The sequence below is a fragment of the Eptesicus fuscus genome, chromosome 14 (genome assembly GCF_027574615.1).
Source record: "Eptesicus fuscus isolate TK198812 chromosome 14, DD_ASM_mEF_20220401, whole genome shotgun sequence".
NCBI classification, from domain to species: domain Eukaryota; kingdom Metazoa; phylum Chordata; class Mammalia; order Chiroptera; family Vespertilionidae; genus Eptesicus; species Eptesicus fuscus.
This window is the reverse complement of record NC_072486.1, coordinates 7574225-7596324: the sequence shown is the minus strand read 5'-3', so window position 1 is coordinate 7596324 and position 22100 is coordinate 7574225. Positions and strand designations below refer to the sequence as shown.

Sequence of the window (22100 nt, the reverse complement as noted above, 5' to 3'; positions counted from 1 at the left end):
ACATAATCGAGCACAGAAGAAGCAGCGGAGCATGGGAGAAACATAATTTAATTAATATAATGCAGCACCCCTTCGTACACCCTTTTCTAATTCTAAGCCTGGGCCATTTTCAGAGAATAAAAATGATGAACAGATCAGAGGTTTGAACCCCTAATCCAAGTCTGCCATTTGACTGACACCTCCCTGTCTGACTCTGCAGAGCGCATGAGTCGTGCCATTGGGCAGACTGCAGTGTGCCCGCCTCCCAGCACCGGAGCCCCGCCCCATGACCAGCGCTAGCACCTCTTCCAAAGGAGCACAGGCATGGCTGCAGCTCTTGTTCAAACAGCAGCCCTTCCCAGCGTAACTGACCTCCAGGTCCCGACGTCATTCATCCCACAAATCACTTCCAGCTGCACTGAACAGTAATCAATGAATGGGGACCACTAGGCGACAGTCATGGGGCTGTCTAATCTATACCTTAGCTACTACTGCATTTAGAAGTAAAAATAAATAAATAAATAAAAAAAAAAAATAGTCTCTGCTCCAATCCATGTGGGAAAATGTACTTTTCACAAGTTTTTCCCCACATTGCCCTTGCACCCTCCAGGCCCCATAGGTGGTCAGACCCAGGCTGTTCTCCCGCCCCATTCCTCCCTCTCTGCCGCAGCCCAGGAACCTTTCTTTGGATGCTCTATGTGTTGGGTCTGAGACATCCCATATAATAAAAGGCTAATATGCAAAGCGACCGAACGGCAGAACGACTGGTTGCTATGAAGCAAAAATGACCACCCAGGGGCAGATGCTCAATGAAGGAGCTGCCCCCTGGTGGTCAGTGAGCTCCCAACGGGGGAGCGCTGCTCAGCCAGAAGCCGGGCTCACGGCTGGCGAGCGCAGTGATGGCATCCGTGGCAGCGCTAAGGATGTCTGACGGTTTAGGCCTGGAGAGGGCCTAAGCCATCAGTCAGACATTCCCCTAGGGCTCCCAGACTGTGAGAGGGTGCAGGCCAGGCTGAGGGACCCCCCCCCCCACCCCGAGTGCACGAGTTTCATGCACCGGGCCTCTAGTGGAAATATAAGCCCTAATTCTGTAACTTAAGGAGACGATATGCAGTCTTCTTCTGGATTCCCCAAAGGTTTCCAAGTGCTCCAGAGATCTGGGCCTGGGGAGTGAGAACAAACCATCCTCCATGGTAAGCAAGGCCCCCCCACATTTGGTCCCGAGTTCACTTTTCCTGCACTGTCTCCCTTCCAGAGCCTCAGAGGCAAATCCAGCAGTTCCTTCCACACAGGCCAAGTCCTCCTGCCTCCGACCCGGCCCATCCTGCATGGCCCAGGTGGTCGGTCTCACAGCTACGCCACGTGCCACTCAACACGCTCAGGAGTCTGTGTGCAGTCCAGGGATGGGGCATGAGTCGGTCCAGTTCTCTCTGCGTGGCTCCAGCCAGGCACAGGATGTGACGGCAGCCTGTGCACTTGAGTGGGAGGGAGATCTGATCCGTAAAAGATTCTAATGAGAAGGAAACCGCTCCTTTCCTGTTAGCAAGGGCAGAACCCCTGCCCCAACGCTGTAAGTGGGAACAAAAATTTCTACAGAGTAAAACATAGGGTCACGTTCCCAGGAGGTTACTAGCGGACCAGGGCCCCCAATCAAGGGCGATCCAGGTGTGCATCATCACAGGGCACAGTTTTAACTCAAGGGTTTGTTATATTTTTACATCGGGTACCTTCATTTAACGGCAAAAAAAAAAAAAAAAGCAGTAAAGTCATTCATCACCAAAAGCTTATAAGGGATAACCCGGGGTGCATTTGAGCTATTTCCCAGCGTAGGTGCCGTATCTGTCTCTCCACCACATCCACCACCAGGCCTTAGCCCAAGGCCGGGTTCCGGGGGGAGGAGGCTGTAATGCAGGAGAGGAGGCAAGCCAGAGGCCAGCCTTTCTCACTTGGGGAATTCCAGGGAGAAGGGAACCTGGGGCAGGAGAGGGGCAGGGGTGTGTCCTCCGTCTCTCGAGGGACACGTCCCCACCCACACACCAGAGGGTCTACACCCCAGAAAACTCAGTGGCCAGGAGAGGCAGGCAGAAGGAGTCTGCGGTTGGCTTTCTCAAGTTAACTCTCAGGTTCTGTGTGGTTTGGATGGGCCTCGGATGCTCCCACAAGCCCCTGAGGCCGAACCTCAGACACTACTTGGGATTGTGATTGGAGAGTTGGCCAGCGAGGCTGACAAGGAGACCGCGTCTCCAAGGGCTGAAGGCTGGACCACCGTATCCAGAACCATGTAACACTCACAACAGATCTCAGCGGGATCCACGCATGTGGAGGGGGTGGGGGAGGGGGTGTCTTCCTTCATTTAGAGAAAACCTCAGGGACTCCCTGTACACTCCAGGCCTCCACGGCCTAGGGCCGAAGTCCCTGTGGTCATCAGGAAGCCCGGGTGGGCCCACACTCACTGGCGGAGAGATTCGGATGGAGGTTCCCAGCCTCCCTCCCCCTGACCGTGCGACGCTCCCACTCCTCCCTGTGGGTGAGTCACTTCACCTTTGTCAAAGGCGCTGCTGGGAGTTATTCTGAGGGGGGGTGGGGGGCACCGAAGATGAGCCCCATTCCCGTGTGTGGAACCCTGGGTTCCCTCGTAGCCCGGTGAGATGGGTTTGGTTTGAAGAGGGATGCCCTCCCTAGGGGAAGTGAGCCCTGGAGACAGGTCTGCTGGCTGGGAACCGGAGGGCGTGTCCGTGAGCGAACCGTCTGGACAGAGTTCAACGTTTAAGATACTTACTTCCCTTGGACAAGAGAAACAGTCGTGTTGGGGTAGGATTTAAAAGTATCCCCTTTTATGGTGCAGTTTCTTCAGTTAACCCCAATGCTTCAGCTACGTCTCTAAAATAAAAAGTACAAGATGCTAAAGAAAACTGGGGCCTGTCCCGTGCAAACCCCACCCCCAGAGCCCGAGGGGAGATACAGCATCAAACGTAAAACATAAACTGAAAGGGGGGCCTGGGCCAGGCTATCTGGGCCAGGAGCCGGAAAGCCATGCCCACAGCACGGAGCGGGCCGTGTGGGCCAGCCGAGATCGCCGCACGGTGGGAAACTGCGTTAGCCAGGGGCCTCTGAGGAGCAGATGCCCAGACAGGATTGGACATGCAAGAAACTGCCCAGGGGGAACACGGGGAAGGAGCTGGGGAGGCGGGGAGAGCTGGGATGCAGGTCTGACCCCCAGCGAAGGAGAGAAGGACGGAAAGTCGGGGAGCAGTGTCTTAGTCCACAGTGCAGTTCTAAGGGAAGTTCAGCAAGGCCATCAGGGAGTCCCTGAGCCAATGTCACCATCAAAGGAGGCCCCCAGCCCCCAGGGGCAGCCAGCCTTAGCAGCCCTGACACTCTCAGTCATTGGCGGGGGTGCCCTGGGGAAACACCGCATCAGCCATCGCAGGGACAATTTCCTCGCCCAGAAGCCGGGGGCCCTGGGTCAAATACGCTGCCCGGATTGACGATGCATCCACAGGGCCGCTGCAAAAATAAGCCCCTTCTTTTCCAAAATGAAGGACCAGGAAGAAGGCGAGAGGAATGGCTTTGTTAATTCCCAACAGTGGAAAATCGGTCCATAAAAATTTACTGTTTACAACGAGAAGCCTAAATATTTCCCTTGTGGGAAGCCAACACGCAAAAGAAACTCCCCTGAACTTTAAAAATTCATTCTTTCCTTGTTCCCTTAGCCTCAGAATTCATTCTTTCATTGTTCCCTTAGCAAACTTGAGGAAGACTCCACTGATGTGGATTAGCGGAGACGACAGCGGGAAATGTCAACTCCAGGAGGCAGCACTGAGTCAGGGAAGCAGGTGTCCCCGAAGCTCCCAGTGGGTGACCCACACACAGGGATGGAGAAAGATGTGTGACCAGACTTCCCATGAGCTAATAGGGAATTTTAACCTATGACTCATCCCGGGGTGGGGTCCGAAGCTGCAGGGGACGCCACCCCACGCCACACCGCATCACCGGCCAGATTGCACATTTCCTGAAAGTAATCCAGTCAGAAACCGGCTTCTTGGCAGCAGCCCCGGGTGGAAAAATGACTGCCAAACGCCAAAATGAGGATGAGTTCAGTGATTTAATTCTGCGTGGAAAACACAATCCATTAAACGGGACCTGACAAGGCCTTAATCTCATCCGTAGCGGCGGGTGTTGGCTCAGCGCAGCTCTGCTCTCTGCAATGTATTCTCGGTGAGCTATGTATAGAACCAGGAGCGCTTTTGCCAAAGCCCAAATAAGTCCATTCGACGTGGGAAGAGAGGCTCGTCGGGCCCCCAGTCATTCTCCAGGGAGTGAGGGTGCTCTCCTCCCAAACGCACAATGACCAAAACCTGCCAACTCAACCTCGGTTGGGAGCCATACAATTCAAGGGAAGTAACCGAGATGGCCCACGCCCTGGATGGCTTCAGCATTCCCACTGCCGTCCAGGGAGACCAGGCCCGTGGCCAGCCTTGCTCCCATTCGCAGCCGGGGTTCTCTGCACAACCAGGCACCGAAGAGGGGGTGTCAAGGCGTGGAGGCTCAATCCTCTCCTAAACACGGTTCTGAAAACTGGGAGGGAAGGGATTGGGGGCTGTCCTGCCATTAGCCCACGGAACCCTAGGAACCGTCCCCAAGGCCTGTGTTGCTATTTCACTGTCTCCATTTGTAAAATGGGGAAACTGAGACTCCAAACCGTGACTCAAATGACGTAGTTTAGAGGAGTGTTGGCGAACGCACAGCCGTGGTATTCCAAAGCCCATGCCTCTCTCCTCAGAGGGGGTCCTCGGGCCATTGCGTGCCATGGGAGCCGGTTAGAAATGCAGAGTCCCAGGCTGTGAGCCAGACCCAATGAATCTCCGTCTGTGTGTGATAGGATCCCCCACGGACTTCGTGAGACATGAAGTTTGAGAAGCACTGAAAGGGCTCCTATCCAAAAGGGGCAGGTGCATTCAAAGCCTAAGTTTAGACTAGAAAAGGGATTCAGTGTAACAGAACAGGGTCAGTCTCACAGAAGAAGCATCAAAGTGTGTGTGTGTGTGTGTGTGTGTGTGTGTGTGTGTATACAAACTCCACATCACACTCTTATTTCACCACCAGCAAACCCGGAAGCACAAGAGCCAAGGTGAGCAGGTTAGAGAGGGAGTAGCTTTGGAGTCGGTGGACTGGGTTCACATTTCCAGCTCCGCCACCTGCGGGGTGACTTTGAGTAAGCTGCTTGATCTCTGTGAGACTCAGTTTCCTGACCTGTACACGCGGGACAACATTACTCCCCTTGCCAGGGTTTGGGAGGATTAAATAAGCAAATGGATGTACAGTTCCTGGACATAGCAGATGAACATAGCAACATACACTGAGTGGCCAGATTATTATGATCTCTGAACGCATAATAATCTGGCCACTCAGTGTGTGTGTGTGTGTGTGTGTGTGTGTGTGTGTGTGTGTGTATTAGAGGCCCGGTGCATGAATTCGTGCATGGGTGGGGTCCGGCCAGCCTGTAACTCCGTAGCTGTTTATGACGAACCTGGTCTAGGATGAGTAGCTACAAGAAGACTGTACGTGAAGGGGTTGACCCCACCGCATGCTCCAAGACGAGAACACACAGACCCAGAACGGCATTCCCCGCACCCCGCCCCCTCCACCACAGGGAACCGCGGAGAATCGCAGGTTTATGGACTGTACTTCTCTCTACTTCAATGGGTTTTATTTTGTTTAAAACCTAAACCCATACTATGAATAATAAAAGCGTTTGCCTTGCAATTCTCGTTCCGCCACTGCGTCCACCACATTCTATAAAGAAATCCAACCCCTATTCATCACTCCTTTTCAGAACTCATCTATAATTCAACCTCCACTGAGAACCTTCACACAATGAAATGGCTTTTACTGAGCGATTACACACGTCACCTGGACGCAAGAGAGCACATTTTTCAAATACATTTCATGGACTCCAAGGGGTGTCTGCACTGTTGCGGGGTGGGGGGAAGAGACGTTCTATGAGCTTTCTATGTTCTACTAGCCATGTGGAGAATATGAAAGCATTGCCTAATGAAAGAAGTAAAATTAGGGTAACCAGGAGAAAGGACGGGAGGAAGGCAGGCCAGCAAAATCATTAAATCTGAACTTCTGATACCAGTACTTCCGTGTATTTCAAATGTGAATTTGCAAGGCCCATTTGGAAAAAAGAAATCATTTTATGCGCTTCATCCATACGCAGACCGGTTCCCATTGAACATGGTGAGAAGGTGAGGGACACTGTGGTGATGAAAGTGGGGTACAAACCAGAAAGAAAACACGGGAGGCCTTTGCAGGAGGATGCAAGCCTGGAGGAAAAGCCAGAACAGAGCAAACAGCCGCTCGGAAGCCACGCGAGATGCTCCCTTCCTTTCCGGAGGCAGCACCTCGCACATCTCTCACAACCAGAAACCTCCCTACCCCACTCCACCCCTCCCAACCCCCCCACAGAAGACTCTAAAGGCGCAGGGCTGCATTCATTTCCCCCGCGTGCTTTTTCTCCGCGCACTTATCTCCATGCGTCATCCTCCTTTGAAGCAAAAGACTCATTAATCCAATTCAAATTGCCAACTTCAGTAAATCCTTTGCCTCAGCATTTAAATGCCAATACCAATTAAATGCCAACAGCAACTTAACTACTGATGTGATCTTCACCACATTCAGGAAACCCAGCCAGAAGTCCAGCGCGCATGCATCCCAACACTCGCTCCTCAATGCTAATTTACTCAGTGGAAACGCATGAGGTGATCTGCTGGCCACACTGACGACGCATCCAACTGGGTGGAAATAACTCCAAAGCGAATAAGAAAGAACCAGCTGGGGCGCAAACCTGAAGGACGTCTTCACCAAGGCTTCCGGGCTATCGAGCTGGGGCAGCTCATCGGCGAGGATCTGCTCCGGGGGCCGGGGGTCGTGGACAATCGTTGGCCGTGGCTTCTCCTTGACGTTCCCCGTGAGCCCGTCGATGATGGAGTTCCACAGACAGTTCTGCGACTTGGACCCTGAAGCATGAGGGGGGACAAGGGGGTGCAGGTGAAGGACCCACCAATCCCATGCCCTGCCTTGCCCAATGCAGGATTTCAAAAGCCGAGCAGGGAAATTTACACATTTCTCACAATCACTACCAACATCAGAGGGCTCTCAAGGATACCGGTCAGGCAATTTCTGGAGTAAAAAGTTAATTTTTTCATTTCTATGCAGAAAATAGGCCAACACTCTGGAGAGTTTGACTCACAGCTAGTATAATGGGTATTATATATACTCTGTCTTATTTCAGGGGTGACCAACTCCAACTCCTGACAGAGCTGTGGGTGTGTATGAATATATTTATCCAAGTCTACAAAAGACTACTATTTCAGAGAACAGTAGGGATGTTCGGACACAAGTCTCCCCTATGAACTCAGCTTGCCCAAGGCCCGGGTTTCAGGACTCCTCTTCCATGGAAACATCCCCCCGAAGAGGGCCCCACCTCTAAGAACTAGAACTCAGCACAGGCAGGTTTGTCCTTCTGGAAGATCAGGACCCAGGAAATGACACCGAGTGTGTGCTGCCAGCCCACCCTGCAGACACCTCCGACGTTAAATGAATGTGAAAGGCAGGCATGAAATGGACAGGATGTCACAAAACAGGGCTCCATCTGCCAGGCAATCAAGGTCGATATCGGCAGTGATGTTACACTGACATTATGCACCTTTGAGCTGATACGAAGGAAATGTCACTTTACCTCAGCGGTCTCCCTTCCCAAAACACATAACCCCCGTGTATTAGGTACATTTCTAGCGTCTGAACATGATGCTTTAACGTCTGCCATACATGCACATCCCAGACATGCCTTGTCTGGACAACCCAATAACACGCCTGAGCCACCTTGCCTTAGCCTCCCTCATCTCTCACCTCCTCCGTCCCCTCAATTCTTCAGGAAGAGCCCGCCTCGCAGGGCCGTGCTTTTCAAGCACAAACCAGAGTCCACACCCCATCACCTCCCTTACTGAGCGTCCACCTTCCAGGCCACTGTCCACCAGCTCCAATCACCCAGGGCAGGCACCAGACAAGTGGGGGCAGCCTCTATGCTTCAGAGCCACGAAGTTATTCAACTAGCCGATGCTAAGCCTGCTCACCCTGCCTTGCCCGATCCTCCCTGCCAAAACCACAGTAAAAACTCTTTGCCCAGAGCTCCCCACCCCCACCCGCAGACCCTCTCCAACTCCTGAAATGCAAGACAGCTTTTTAAAAGTCCTACACATCTATCTTAATGAAATCTAGTCCTATGAACAAAGGTCTGGTGCTACTAAGGCCTTATAGTAAACTCCCTGCCCATTTCCCTTCTCTCTTTTACTTATTCATTCAACACGCACATATTCATTCCCTCACATGCCAGGTCCCATTCTGGGCTCCAGAAATAGGAAGATAAATGGGAATGTTTCCCTTGGGAACTAGTCAACTCGCAAGCAATCGCAATAAATGGGCAATGCACACCCAGTGCCGTCCGGGCCCAGCAGGCCTCCCGCACTCCGCCCAGGGCCCTGGGGGAAGCCACACAGGGCCAGGACGTCCGAAACGGGCCGAAAGCAGGGACAGACCTGCCACAGACAGGGGAGAGAGGAGAACCTGCGGTGCCAACGTCACATGCCAGGCTCAGAGGCCTAAGAAAGCAGCTTGAACATCAGGGCTGGAGCAAAGCGAGAGGGGCAGTGACCAGAGATGGGGCCAAAGGCTGGGCAGGCCAACTGTCCAGTGTCTTGAGTGAAATGCTGATCGCTCTCGAATGGCTTCTGCAGGCACCAAAGGACGAAAGGTTTCTAAGCGAGGCTGCGGTGGCGTGCCACCTCTGGGTTTCAGAAAGGAAACTGGCGATCGGTGGAGAAGCAAACCCTGAGGAGCGGCAGGGATATGTGAAGGGGCCCATAGACCCATGTTATCTGTAGACAAGATAATGAAGTCTCACATACATGAGTGACTGAGTTTTAAGTATTTGCAAATGTAAAAAAATAAACTACAAATTCATGTAAAGCACCTACTAGATTGTGTACCATTTTCTCAATCAGTGAATCGGAATGGTCATGTGACCTAAGCTAACTCTCTATTAGGGCTCCCAAAGGGACAGGTGGTAACACCTTCAAAAGCTGTAGCAGGAGCTACAAAGATACTCCGGCAAGTTTAAAAGAAGATTGTGGTCGAAGCTATAAATAAGATTTGCTCAACATTCATTCCCCACTTCCGTTTCCCTTGTCTTCCTCCTCTAAAGAGGCTAGAAAACAACATACTCCGTTTTCCAGCCTCCCTTACTGCTATGGCTAACCACATGTTATAATCTTGGCCAATGAAATGTGCGTGAAAATTCCTGGGGCTAGTGTCTCTTGCTGAATAAAAGAAAAAAAAAGAAACATTTTAGTCCCTTTAAACTTGACCTTCCTATTTTTTCCCCTTTGCCCTCCTTTCTTCTTCCTCCTGGAAGGAAGACTCGGTGTTAGAGCTCCAGCCGCCATCTTGTGACCATGAGGTGGCGAGCATTACGACAAAAGCCTACATCTTGCAGGTGGAAAAGTGAAAATGTGGGAAGCACCTGGGTCCCTGGCAGCACAGTTGAACAGATTCCCTGATTTCCAGATTTGTTGATGTCAGACATATACCTACTTATTACAACCTTAGGTCTTTGTAGCCAGATGCATTCCAAAATGTTACACGCATGCTCATCACATCATATAAAGGTGTCCCCCATATACAGATGGTACCATCTATAAAGCACTAGGAATTGATATTTTAATAAATCTTCCAATTATCTTGTGAGAGGCATAAATACATTGCATACTTCTCTCATGTAAAAATGATTAATTTGTTAAATGTGAACAGTTAAAATGCACCACAATTTTTTAAGCTATTTTGGCATTTCTTCTCTTTTTCTAATATTCTGGGAAACTCAAAAAATGGAAATAGCCTACGTTTCTCTTGACCTTTGAGAGCCCAAAGAACAATTACTCTCATGGGATGGTCTGTGGTTTTTTTGTTTTGTTTCATTTTGTTTTGAAACTGGGGGAGAGGGTGGAGGTCTTTGCTCAAGAACATGTTGGAACCAGCCATATAGTCACTCATGTTCCACCTGGGAGGTGTGTGGGAGCCCAGCACTGGGGGGATCAGCTAGACGGCAAGTCAGCCGTGAGAAAGCGCGGGGTCTGGCAGTCTGATGATGGTGAAGACACAGAGACAGGGTGGCTTTAGGAGAGAAGCAAGTAGAAGCCATCAGACTTGGGAACGGACTGGGTGCAGAGGATAAAGGAGGGAGAAGTGTCGAGAGGGATGAAGTTTGTGTTGGACAGCCGGGTGGACGGCGATGCCATGAGAAACTGCTAGGGCAGAGCTGCCTGTGGCCCACAGCTGAACCATGTGCTGAAAAGCTGCATTTCAAGATAGAAAACGTAGACGAAGATCCTCTCCATATTCATGAAGAGGAAGCATGCAGAGGGTGCACACACGATTCAAATGAGAAAACTTGGGTCAGCAGGCACTTCTGTCGTGACTCAGGTAAGTTTTCAAGCATGACAAAGTGAAAAATGGCCGTCCTCACCACATTCAAATGATAGTAAGAGATCTAAAATAATTAAAAAAAAAAAACAACCAGAAAGTGATGAAGGAATTTCAGTAGAAGATATCTAGAAATCACTGGTAGGTTTCCATAATACAGACAGGGAGAGAGCCAGCTGTTCCTGAGCATTGAGAAGGGTCTTACAGATGCCCAGGTGGGATGGTTCATGCTACCCCACAGGTATCTGAGTCTCTGTCTATTTTTCCTCAATATTGTTCCCTAATAATAAATATCTGAAAGAAGGGCTATCAAAGCCGCAGCCCTGGCCTGGAGTGTTTCAGCCAGTTCACTGACCTGATAAATGCTGTCATTAAGTAGAACTTGGGCTCCAGCCACAGGGTCTCATTATAATAGTGTATAGTGTAGTCCCTCCTATAACCTGGCCCTAAGGCACAAACCCCGGAGAGAGCCAGGAGGCGGGGATGGCATGGGGCACTGGGAGAAGTTTGCTGATTTCTGTATTACTCTCTTTCAGAAGTTAAATTATTGGCAACAGTCTGCTTTAGGTGAATAACACAGCACAGCATGGAAAAGACTTAAGAATATTGGCTGTGCCTGGGGGGTGAGTTCACTGAGCCCTGCCAACCATCCACAGAACGGGCGAGGTCTGGGCCCCCAGTACTCACGCGCAGAGTTGAGCCTTTCCCACGCCGTCCCTCTCTCAAGAAGCTTTGGAGAGGCTGAACAAGCAAGACAGCACCTGGCTGGTTCAGACTACAGCCAGTCTTTGGAGAAATAGCCCGTTTCCCTTTCCCCCATTCCCATGCCCTCCATTATCAAGGAAGAGGGGCTAAGAAATTTGGTGGGTATCCTGTCTAGTCACTTGTCTTGTTTATCTCCACTTTCCTCGTTATCTTGGAGCTATTCTATAGTTCCGTACATCCGAGAGAGCTGATAGAAATGCACATGATTCTTGTTTCTAGCAATGTAAGTTGTGCTCCATGGGAAGCAGTTCGTTATTGCCCTGTTGATACTGATGAGTGTGGCCAGTTCACAGCTACAGAGCAAATTCACTGACGCATTCCTGATGGGCTTGTGCATTTGCCTGCTCATTGGATTCTCCTTCAAACCAGATGGAAGGTCTTACGGGTTTCTTCATCAGCTAATGGGTTAAATAAGGTCTTTGACACATGCTCTCTTTGTGTGTGTATGATTTTTTTAATTATTCTTTAGCAATATCAAAGTCCTCATCTTGCCCACGACCAACATTGAGAAATTCTCCTAGAATTAGCCTAACCTAGTGGCATTATGCAACGCCCTTCTTTATCCCTGATGTCTTTCCTTGCTTTGAGGTCAGCTCTGTTTGAAGTTAATATAGCTACTCCTGCTTTCTTTTACGTAGTGTTAGCATGGGATATTTCTCTCCAGCAATTTACTTTTAACCCATATGAGTCTTTATCTTTAAAGTTTCATGCGGATAACCACGGGTGAGCCACTCCCACAACTTCTGTCTTTTTATTTGTGCATTTAGACCATTAAAATTCATAACTATTGATATAATTAGATTTCTACCATATTCATTACTGTTTTCTATTTGTTGCCCTTATTTTTCGTTCCTATTTTTGCATCCCACTGTTGCTGTTGTTGTTTTCGGCCTTTGATGGTTTTAATTGACCATCCTAAATGATTCCATTTGCTCTTTTTCTTAGCATACTGGTTGATTTATTTTATTTTTTATTTTTTAGTGTTGTCCCTAGAGTTCACAGTATACACTTACAGCTAATCCAAGGCCACTTTCAAACAGCACTGTACCGCTTCACAGGGAGTGACTGCCGTCCCTGTGTCATTGCTGTCAGAGGCCTCAGGGGACCTGTGGGTGATGCTCAGAATGATGCTCCGGAGGAAGGAAGGGGGGGCATTTATCTGCAGACTCTGATCCCTCGGACAAGGGTAACCCCACAGGGTGTTAATTCCTGAGCCCTGCCGGATCTACTACCAATGACTGTGGGACAATTACTGCCTCAGTAGAAACCCTAGGACAGAAGACAAGAGGAGACAGTAGAGCTAGAGCTTAAAGCATGGGCCACGAGGGTGGGAAGCTGGGCTCACCAGGTACCCAATGTACAGAGTTCCCCGTGTTTACGTCCTAGGAAACACAGCCAGTCCCATCTGCTCCTCAGGCCTGCGCCGGAGGTCCCAGCGGCCCAGGTGCCACCCGCTCCCTGGGCGGGGCCGTCCCGCACGCTCCTCTGGCTGCGGCCCTCCACCTGCGCGGCAGCGCCTTCCCCAGGGACACCGCATGGTCTGCTCTGACAAGATGAAGAAGAAAGGTCTCCCTGCCCCGGTTTATTTAAGCTGCTTCTGAAAGCATGAAATGCTTCTGACTAAACAGAAGCGGAAACATGGAGACAGAGTCACACAGGCCTCTCAGTGACACCCGAAGCCCGAGGGGAGCCGCCTTCGGGGGACCAACACTGAGGCGGCTCCCCACCCGGCTTTCCTCCCTTTGCCCTGTTCCCGCTCCCACTCAGTGCCTCCTGCAGTCTCCTTCCCGCCACCTCCCCTCTGCTCCTGCCAGCAACCCTCTCCCCCTCTTCACAGAGACAACTTGTCGGGGCCCCCATGGGCCTCCAGGTTGATTCTAGGCCAGTGGTTCTCAACCTTCCTGATGCCGCGACCCTTTAATACAGTTAATACAGTTCCTCATGCTATGGTGACCCCCAACCATAAAATTATTTTCGTTGCTACTTCATAAGTGTCATTTTGCTACTGTTATGAATCATAATGTAAATATCTGTGTTTTCCGATGGTCTTAGGCTCTACAGCAGCGGTTCTCAACCTGTGGGTCGCAACACAGATATGTACATTACGATTCATAACAGTAGCAAAATTGCAGTTATGAAGTAGCAACGAAAATAATTTTATGGTTGGGGGTCACCACCGCATGAGGAACTGTATTAAAGGGTCGCGGCATTAGGAAGGTTGAGAACCACGAGCGTCCAGAACCATGAACTCGGGGCACAGCTCCCCCTACTGAGCGTGCGGAGAGAGGAAGAGGCAGACGCGGCAGACAGGGCTGGGTGCGGCGTGGCCCCCCTGCCCGCACCTGCTACCTTCAGCCAGCAACCGGGAGGACGTGTCATGGAAATCCCTGAGCCCTAGGACGGGAAGGCTCCAGGAGACCCATAACCGAGGCCATAGGGTTAGAGAACAATAGGTCGCTTTGTCCCGAGATTCTCATCCCCCGACCCAGGGCTCGGGGTGTACATCACGCTGTACTTTATTTGTGAGCAAACAAACACACACACAGTGTAGATCAAGCAGAATGTTAGGCTTTTTTTTTTAATCCTCACCAGAGGGTATTTTTGCCATTGATTTCGAGAGAGAGGAAGGGAGGGGAGAGAGAGAGATGGAGAGGGAGAGAGAGAGAGCAACATCAATGAGAGACACATTGAATAGGTTGCCTCCCACACAGGCCCCGACTGGGGTTGGGGAACCTGCGACTGAGGTACGTGCCCTTGACCGGGAATCGAACCTGCAAACCTGTGACCCTTCAGTCCGGGGGCGGACGCTCTAACCACTGAGCAAACCAGCCAGGGCATGTTCTGCATCTTTTCACAAAACAGACATCTTTTTCATCAGTAATAAGATACTCCTCATTGGCTGCTAGGGAGGACCTTGGCTTTGCGTAGTCCGCTTGCACGGGAGCAGTTCGCAGCTTCCTTTACTGGTAAAAAAAGCAGCTCAGGCTGCAGAAGGAGGTGGATGATACAAGGTGAGCTTGACAGGCTGAGAAAAGACAAGAGAGCAAGAAAAGGAGATGAGAGAATCTGATTCCAAAGTAACTACCGATTCGCTGTGAGTGTGTCTGACGGGGGTGGGGGGGACCCCGCCTGATAAACTGCCGGCGGGAGGAGCCCAAGGTGAGATGGAAATCCCATTTAGAGCTGACAAGGGCTCCGTCAATGAGGTTCCTGGTCTAAAAAATGAAACACACGAAGATTACGCCGGCTGAAGGCTGAGAAGGTGGAGCCCTGCAAAGCCAGGAGGAAAGAAGAGACTTAATTCTCCTAAAAGATTAAAAAATAAATTCTTGGCCGAAACCAGTTTGGCTCAGTGGATAGAGCATCGGCTTGAGGACTGAAGGGTCCCAGGTTCGATTCCGGTCAAGGGCTGTACCTTGGCTGTGGGCACATCACCAGTAGGGGGTGTGCAAGAGGCAGCACATCGAAGTTTCTCTCTCATCAATATTTCTAACTCTCTAGCCCTCTCTCTTCCTCTCTGTAAGAAAATCAATAAAATATTTTAAAAAATAAATTCTTGGAAACGTTCAATGGTTCTCCAAGTATCTGTAACATAGGTCTGTAGGATGTCCCCTCCTTTTAGGAGGGTGAGGCCCCTAAAATGCCCAGCAGGGAAGAAAACTGGGCCAGGACACAGGTCAGGAGTGAACCTAATAAAACCCAGGGGAAGCGCTCTACGCCCACTAAAATAACACAGTAATGACAGTAAGAAAACGAAGTATCAATAATGTTTTGAATATCTTTAAATCAGTCGCATAGCCCTGTTCCATTCTCTGTAATACTCTAATTCTTGGTTTTAGAAACTTTTCAGAAACTCTGTCTCCTCCGATTTCAAAAGGATTCGACAATTTAACTCCGTTTCAGAAAGACACACCAAGGTTGGGGGAAGGGTGTAGATCCCCTATGGAATGTAAGAATACAGCTTGCTTTGTGGTGACACATTTTAAATTCTCAAATACGGTAGGGTGTGGGGGTTTTCTGAGTTATCCTGTTGCTTTTTTACATAACTGGATCCCATTATTCCACCTATAACTCTGTAACATCCATGAACATCCGACAGTGCCAGGCCTCCTCGCTTCTCGTCTTGACTGTTCTTACTTGCTTACGTCTCTAAGGAAAGTTTAGTTAAAAATCACTTCGTCAATTTCTAAAGTGAAATCTCCTTTTTGGTTTTATATTGAGATTATATTTAACAAAAGGATGATTAATCGTTTAATTTCTTTACCGAAAGAATTTTCACCTTAGCAATGTATCATGCTCTCATCCGGGTACCTGACTGGTCCTTTCTGTGTGAAACATCTGCTGTATGTATTACCCCAAACACCATCTCCTCGTACGTAGCCCTCTCACTTCATTCTGAGAACAACTCCTCCCCTGTTGCTCATTCCACGAAGTCAGGTGGCTGTCAGCCATGCTGCCCGATGGCCCTGTCCTCGGGGATAAAGTCGAGGAGTAGGTATACGCCCCCAGCTTGGATCGTCACCGTTCTTCATGCTGAAACCAAAAGGAAGGAACCTTTCTGTCCAATTAGCCTGCTGGGCTGGGAACCCCATCCGGCCACACGAAGGAGCCTGAGAAAATGACGCTAGCACCCCAAGAAAAGCAGAAAAAAACAAGGAGTCCTGGGGGTGACGTGCCCCGCCTCTCATCCCTCAGATCCCCAGAGAGACAACTCCTACGGGTCTGTGAATGACCAGTGTCCTCCCAGCAAACCCGCTCTGAGCTGAAGGTAGTCGGTGTTGGGTTTCTGTCATCTGCCATATTTAGTTTGGAGTTTTATTTTTTTTAACTTTAATGTTTTTATTGATTTGAGAGAGAGAGAGAGAGAGAGAGAGAGAGAGAGAGAGATATCAATTTGTTATTCCACTTATTTATGCATTCATTAGTTGATTCTTGTATGCGCCCTGACTGGAGACTGAACGGAAAACTTGGCGTATCAGAACAACACTGTAACTAACTGAGCTCCCCGGCCAGGGCTTCGGGCTTTATTTTGGATTTAACCCTCGTTTAACCACTCTGTGATGAAAAAAACCACACAAACATACAGAGCATGCTTTCCCAAAGGCAAGGAGGGTGGGTCACTGTAGGTTTCGCCCACTGTTGACTTGGGCTGCAGATCAGTTCAGCAGAAAGAACCAAGAGTAAGGCTGGCCTTGGTGCCCCAACAGCCAGCGATCACCCTGAGCCCCGCGGAGCCCACGCCTCACGAGTGAGCAGGGGGAACGGTGCCCACCCTGCTTCCGGGGGAAGCGTGCATCTGTGTCCCCGGTGGATGGGCACGGCTCCCACTTCCCTTTCAAAGTCGATTTAGAGACTCTTCGGGTGCCGTGGCTCACGGTGCAGAGGCCATCACCCCGAGGGGAAAGGGCTCCACGACGCTTTGTCGCACATCAGAAGCAGGAGGCAGGTCGGCGGAGGAGAGGTGTGGGCAAGACCAAAGAGGGGCTGCTTTCGAGAACTCTGACAACACTCACTTGGTGGCTAATTCACAAAGACGCCGCCTCGTGAGCGCGAATGCTGCCTGGCAAACACTTTGTCGGTGGCTGGTGTGACTTAGGTCCTTGAGAGTTCGAAGACAGCTTTTTGTTTTTAATATATTTTATTGATTTTTTACAGAGAGGAAGGGAGAGGCATAGAGAGCTTGAAACATCAATGAGAGAGAAACATCGGTCAGCTGCCTCCTGCACACTCCCTATTGAGTATGTGCCCGCAACCAAGGTACATGCCCCCGACTGGAATCGAACCCGGGACCCTTGAGTCCACAGGCCGACGCTCTATTCACTGAGCCAAACCGGTTAGGGCTGAAGACAGCATTTTTTTTGTTTGTTTCCCGTCATTTAGACTTGCACTCATTCAGACACCACCCTATAAATAAGTGATCGTTTTTCAACGCTAATATCTGCAGAGCTTGCAAAACTCCAAGTCCTCCCATCGGCCACGCGATGCGTCTGTAAACCTGCCCGGCGTCCTTGGGGAGGCTCCGGAGCTGAGTTTCCGCCTCGTCATAAAACCGGGGTGGGAAGGAATCCGGTGACAGAGGACGCCCGGAAGAGCTCTGGGCGCGAGGAAGAACGTGCCATCTTCATCCTAGACGTGTCGTGATGGGCTGTGTGCTGCGATCAGAAACAAGAGTGTCTGAGAGCAACTGCTTGGAGGTCTGGAGTTTTAATCAAGAGTTCCAGAGAGAGGGGGGCTTGGGGTAACATATTCGTCACGGAGAAGGACTCTTTCTAATGTGGCCCATACTGACCGTCGCTGGTGATGAAATCAAGACAGTGGCTCCTCTGTGGGCGGTGAGCTTCTCAGGGAGAGAACTGGGACTGACTCCGTTATCCTCCTGTACCCAAAGGGTCCTTTCAGGGTAAGACCCCCACCTCTGAGGCTGCAGAAACCACATCAGGTACTTGAGGAAATTCTGGATCCATCCTTTCTTCCTTCCAGGCGCTTCCGTTGTGTCGTGCCTGGGTTTTCTTCAGCGTCGCACCCAAATGGCTTCACGTCTTGACTTCCCTTGTGATCTTGCCCTATTGGTGAGGGAACCCGGAAAGGAGGCGATTCTTCCATAAGTTCCAAGAATTGCAGCTGCGAACAGGGGACTCCACAACTTCCGGGTCGGGGGGGAGGGGTTGCTCTTAGCTTAATCTGCAAGACGCTGCCCCCTAGAGGTGCACCCTGGGCTTCAACCCAAGGCTGAGCCAAGGCCCACGGCACACCAAGGCAGGAACCACGGCAACACCTTCGTCTACTTGCCTAAACTAGGAAGAGTGTCTTTCTGTTCCTAAGAGGGAAATGGCAATAAAGGGCAAAGAATGGAGTAGAGTAGAGGAGGATCAAGGGGTGGCAGGCCAGGGGTGGGCAAAGTGGTCTTTAAAAAACGTACTGGCGATCTCACTGGTTTGGCTCAGTGGATAGAGCGTCGGCCAGCAGACTGAAGGGTCCCAGGTTCGATTCCGGTCAAGGGCACGTACCTCGGTTACAGGCTCCTCCCTGGCCCGGGCCCTGGTCGGGGCTCCTGCAGGAGGCAACCAATAGATGTATTTCTCTCACATCGACATTTCTCTGTCTTTCCCTCTCTCTTCCACTCTCCCTAAAAATCAATGGAAACATATCCTCAGGCGAGCTTTAAAAATAACAAAACAAAAATACCGGCTGACCCCGCTTGGCCTTGTCACTCATCCCCTCAAGTTACTCCTCTACAGCTCTGCAGTAGGATCATCGGTTTCCAACGCTACCTGGGGTTTTACCTCCCAAAGTAAAAGAGGCCAAATCTGCCTCCATTTTCTGAATGCTTTTGACACCATTATTTTCTTCTCAAACACACGCGTCCCTGGAGAGAAATTATTCTCCTCTCAGTTAGGGAAGCAATCAAAACTCCAGAATGGACTTGCCCTGCTCTCAAGCTTCGGGTCCAATGCCCCACCCCCACCCCCTCCCCACCCCCACCCCCACCCCCACCACGGTCTCTCCCAGTGCCCCGGCTCTCCTTGCAAAAGCTCAGTCCATTGGCCCGAGTGAGGTTCCTGGAGTACTTACACATCAAATGCTGGGCTTTGCTGCCACCGTGTGGCCATGTGTGAGCACTACAAGTGGCCTCTAGTCCTTGAAAAGTTATACTGGTTTGTTTGTTTGTTTTTGACATATAACATTCTATTAGTTTCAGGTGTACGACACAATGATTTGATATTTGTATACATTTCAAAATAATTCACCATCAGATCACAGGAAGTCCAATTAACAGTTACAATTTTTTTTCTTGTGATGAGAACTTGGAAGATCTGCTTCTCTTAGCCACTTTCAAATATACATACTACGGTGTAATGAACTACAGCAACCACGAAGCACTTACTTCGTACTCCATGACTTCCGTTTGGTTCTTGAGATTCCACACGTAAGTGAGATCACACGGTTTTTGCCTTTCCCTGCCTGACTTCTTTCACTCAGCACGGTGAACACGGGTCGTCCCTGAGTGTTTGCTAACGTTAGCAGTTTCCTTCTCTACTTGTTAACCCCCAGCTCGCTCCTCAGGAGATGAAGACCCACAGGGACTGGAGCACACCTGTCACGGCCCCTGAGGAAATAATGACTCCAGGTAGGAGGGCGGGGGGGGAGGGGGATGTGAGAAGCCAGTGTTTTGTGACACCGTGTCCAACATGTGAGCACTTCGGCTTTCATTATCACGTGCCATGACAGCTCCATAAACATCATTCCTAGGAACCGACCCCAACGTGCTGACGCCTCCCAAAGGCCTCAGCGTGCAGAAGAAGCCCTGTCAATGGAGACATTATCCTTTCAGCCCCACGCCTGGCGTCCCAGGGAGGGTCTGCACTCAGGACGCGGCTGACCTGATGGGAACGACGCAAGGATCTGTGCGGCTCTCCGGCCAGGACCTCAAACAACAGCGTCTTTTTCTAAAGGCGGGGAAGCTGGCCGTGAACTTCCCTGTTGCCAGTGAAACAGCTGGTAGTGGTGGTGCTGGAAATGAAAGTGCATCCAGCCCGGCCGGGTGGCTCAGTGGTTGAGCATCAACCTCCGAACCAGGAGGTCACTGTTCGGTTCCTGGTCAGGGCACAAGCCTGGGTTGCAGCTCGATCCCCAGTAGGGGGCGTGCAGGAGGCAGCTGACTGATGATTCTCTCTCATCACTGATGTTTCTGTCTCTCTCTCTCCCTTTCCCTTTCCTCTCTGAAATCAAGATACACATTTTATTTTTTTAAGACCCCCGAAGGAGCCCAGGCCCGGAGGGGAGGGTTACTCACGGGAGAAGCGGGAGAAGCGGTTGAGCGGCCCGGCAGCCTTGTCTCCGGTTTCGTTCGCAACTGGGAACAAAGAAAACAGAGGAGGCGTTAGGAGCAGGCCCGGGTGTCAGCGCAGCACGCCCACCTGCGGCGGGTGCTCTGGAGGGTTCGCCAGGAACGTGCCTGCGAGTCTTGGAAAGAGAATTTCATTTCGGCCCCTAATTTTCCAACGCTGCTCCCCGTCTAAGTGAGGTCGAATGTCCGCGTCGATTTGACGAGAGCGTCTGAAGGGAGCTGGGGAGGACCAGACGACACGGAGCCCACGGTGCCGGGGACTGAGCTGGCCCGCGTCCACTCAGCAGGAGCCGGGCAGCCCCGGCTTCCGAGCCAGCGAGCGAACGGCGGTCCTTCTGCCCCGAGCGTCCCCCCAGCAGGCTGTCCCGACCCTCCACACACAACTGCGCCCCAGCCACCCGCCCTGAGCCCGGCTTCCTCGGATGAGCTGGGGGGAAGCCAAGGCGGGGATGTCAGGAGACGGCAAGGTTGGTGTTTATTCCAAGGACCTTTAGATTTAGACACTATCCATCGGGGGCTTCAAAACGGGGGGCCCGGGAAGTTTTCCAGAGAACTGCCCGAGGAACCCGACGGCCGGAGGGTACCCTCCTCGGACAGGCCTCTCCGTAACTCATCACGCCTCCTGCGTCGTCCATGTCCCCTGTGTTTACAAATGCCATCTTTGTGATGAACAAAGCCGTTGATTATCAGGTGGAAGCACAGGTCTCCTCACCTTAAATGCCGCTTGTGATGCCCAGAAGGTGATACCTCGGTTGCTTTGAACACACACAGTCAGCACAGGCCTAGACCTTCGTGCCCGGCCTGAGTGCACACCCAACGCAGTCAGCTGGAAAACCCCCTTCATTTCCATTTCGGAAGAAACGTTAGTGGGAGGAAGAGGGTCGGTAATGTCATCGCTGCTGCGTGAGGCCACCTCGGCGGGACGCAAGAAGCAGCTCCTTCATAAACGCACTCCAGCGTTTTGCAAAGAAGGGGAGGAGTCAAAACACTCCTTTCGCCCTCTCACAAAGGTAGACACCTTTACATTTACGACATGTGCCCGGTTTTCTAAAATTAAGGCGTTCGATCTCGGCCTACGTCTGTGTTTCTGTTATTTGCATTGCCCCGGGTCTCCCCCCACCTTTGTACCTTACAAGCCAGGCGTTACACACAGTGACCAGCAGGGGGCGGTGACGCTGCACCCCGCTCCCAGGATCTCACAGCCCAGCCATTCCCAACAGAAGGAGGGAAAGACAGACGGACAGACAGTGAGAAAGAGGGAGGTGGGGAGGAGCCAGCCCAAGTTAGGTCTAGACATGCGTTTCCCTGGTCCGGAGTCCAAAGTCTAAAGGAGGAAAGAAAGCAAGGATTTTTTCCCCCGAAACATTTGCCGCAGGAACGGATGGGCTACTTGTCTAGCAGGACTGCGAAGGCCGCTGCAGAACACCGGCCACCACGGCAGCGTCCACCGTGGAGTCGCGCTGTCCCGGTGGGAGGACAGAGGTGCGGTGACACCTCTGTCACTGTCACGGACTCGGCAACCGCGGCTGGCGCGCCTCTCCCCGCCGCCCTCTCCGAGGAGGGGACTTGCTGACCCAGGTCCGAGTCAGGCCAGGAGAGGCTGGGCCTGGGCTCTAGGCCAGTGAGGGCCAGGACGGCTGTCCCTGCCCAGGAGGCATGGGAACCCTGCCACCAGCATCCCTTTCCTACACCAGGGCCAACACCACACGCCCGTCAAGTGATGCCCAACCCCTGCAAGACTCGACCCAGCCACCGGGGCCTGGTGTCGGACCCGGTCCCACCTCTCCTCAGCTCGCTGTGTGCCCCAGAGCATCCTTGTCACGTGTTCCCGACCAGCGCTCCCGCTGCCCCTCCCCGGGACACTCCTCCCCAGGACGCCCCTCCTGCCTGGCCAACTCCCATCATCCCTGAAGACCCAGGTGGGGCCTCTGATTTCCCAAAGGCTCCCCCGACTCCCACCGCCCCTTCT

At 51.5% G+C, this 22100-nt stretch overlaps 1 protein-coding gene across 2 annotated transcripts in view; it reads right to left on the bottom strand.

Annotated features, from left to right (window-relative positions):
- PDE1C (phosphodiesterase 1C) overlaps nt 1-22100 on the bottom strand; it is a 288406-nt gene that overhangs the window by 230835 nt on the left and 35471 nt on the right. The window contains exons 2-3 of one of the 2 annotated variants that reach the window (XM_054726097.1): nt 20078-20137; nt 6830-7001 (exon numbers count right to left, since the gene is read on the bottom strand). In XM_054726097.1, the coding sequence (XP_054582072.1) occupies nt 6830-7001; nt 20078-20137 (232 nt within the window). The remainder of the gene's footprint in view (nt 1-6829; nt 7002-20077; nt 20138-22100) is intronic. The other variant, XM_054726098.1, reaches the window with a different exon arrangement.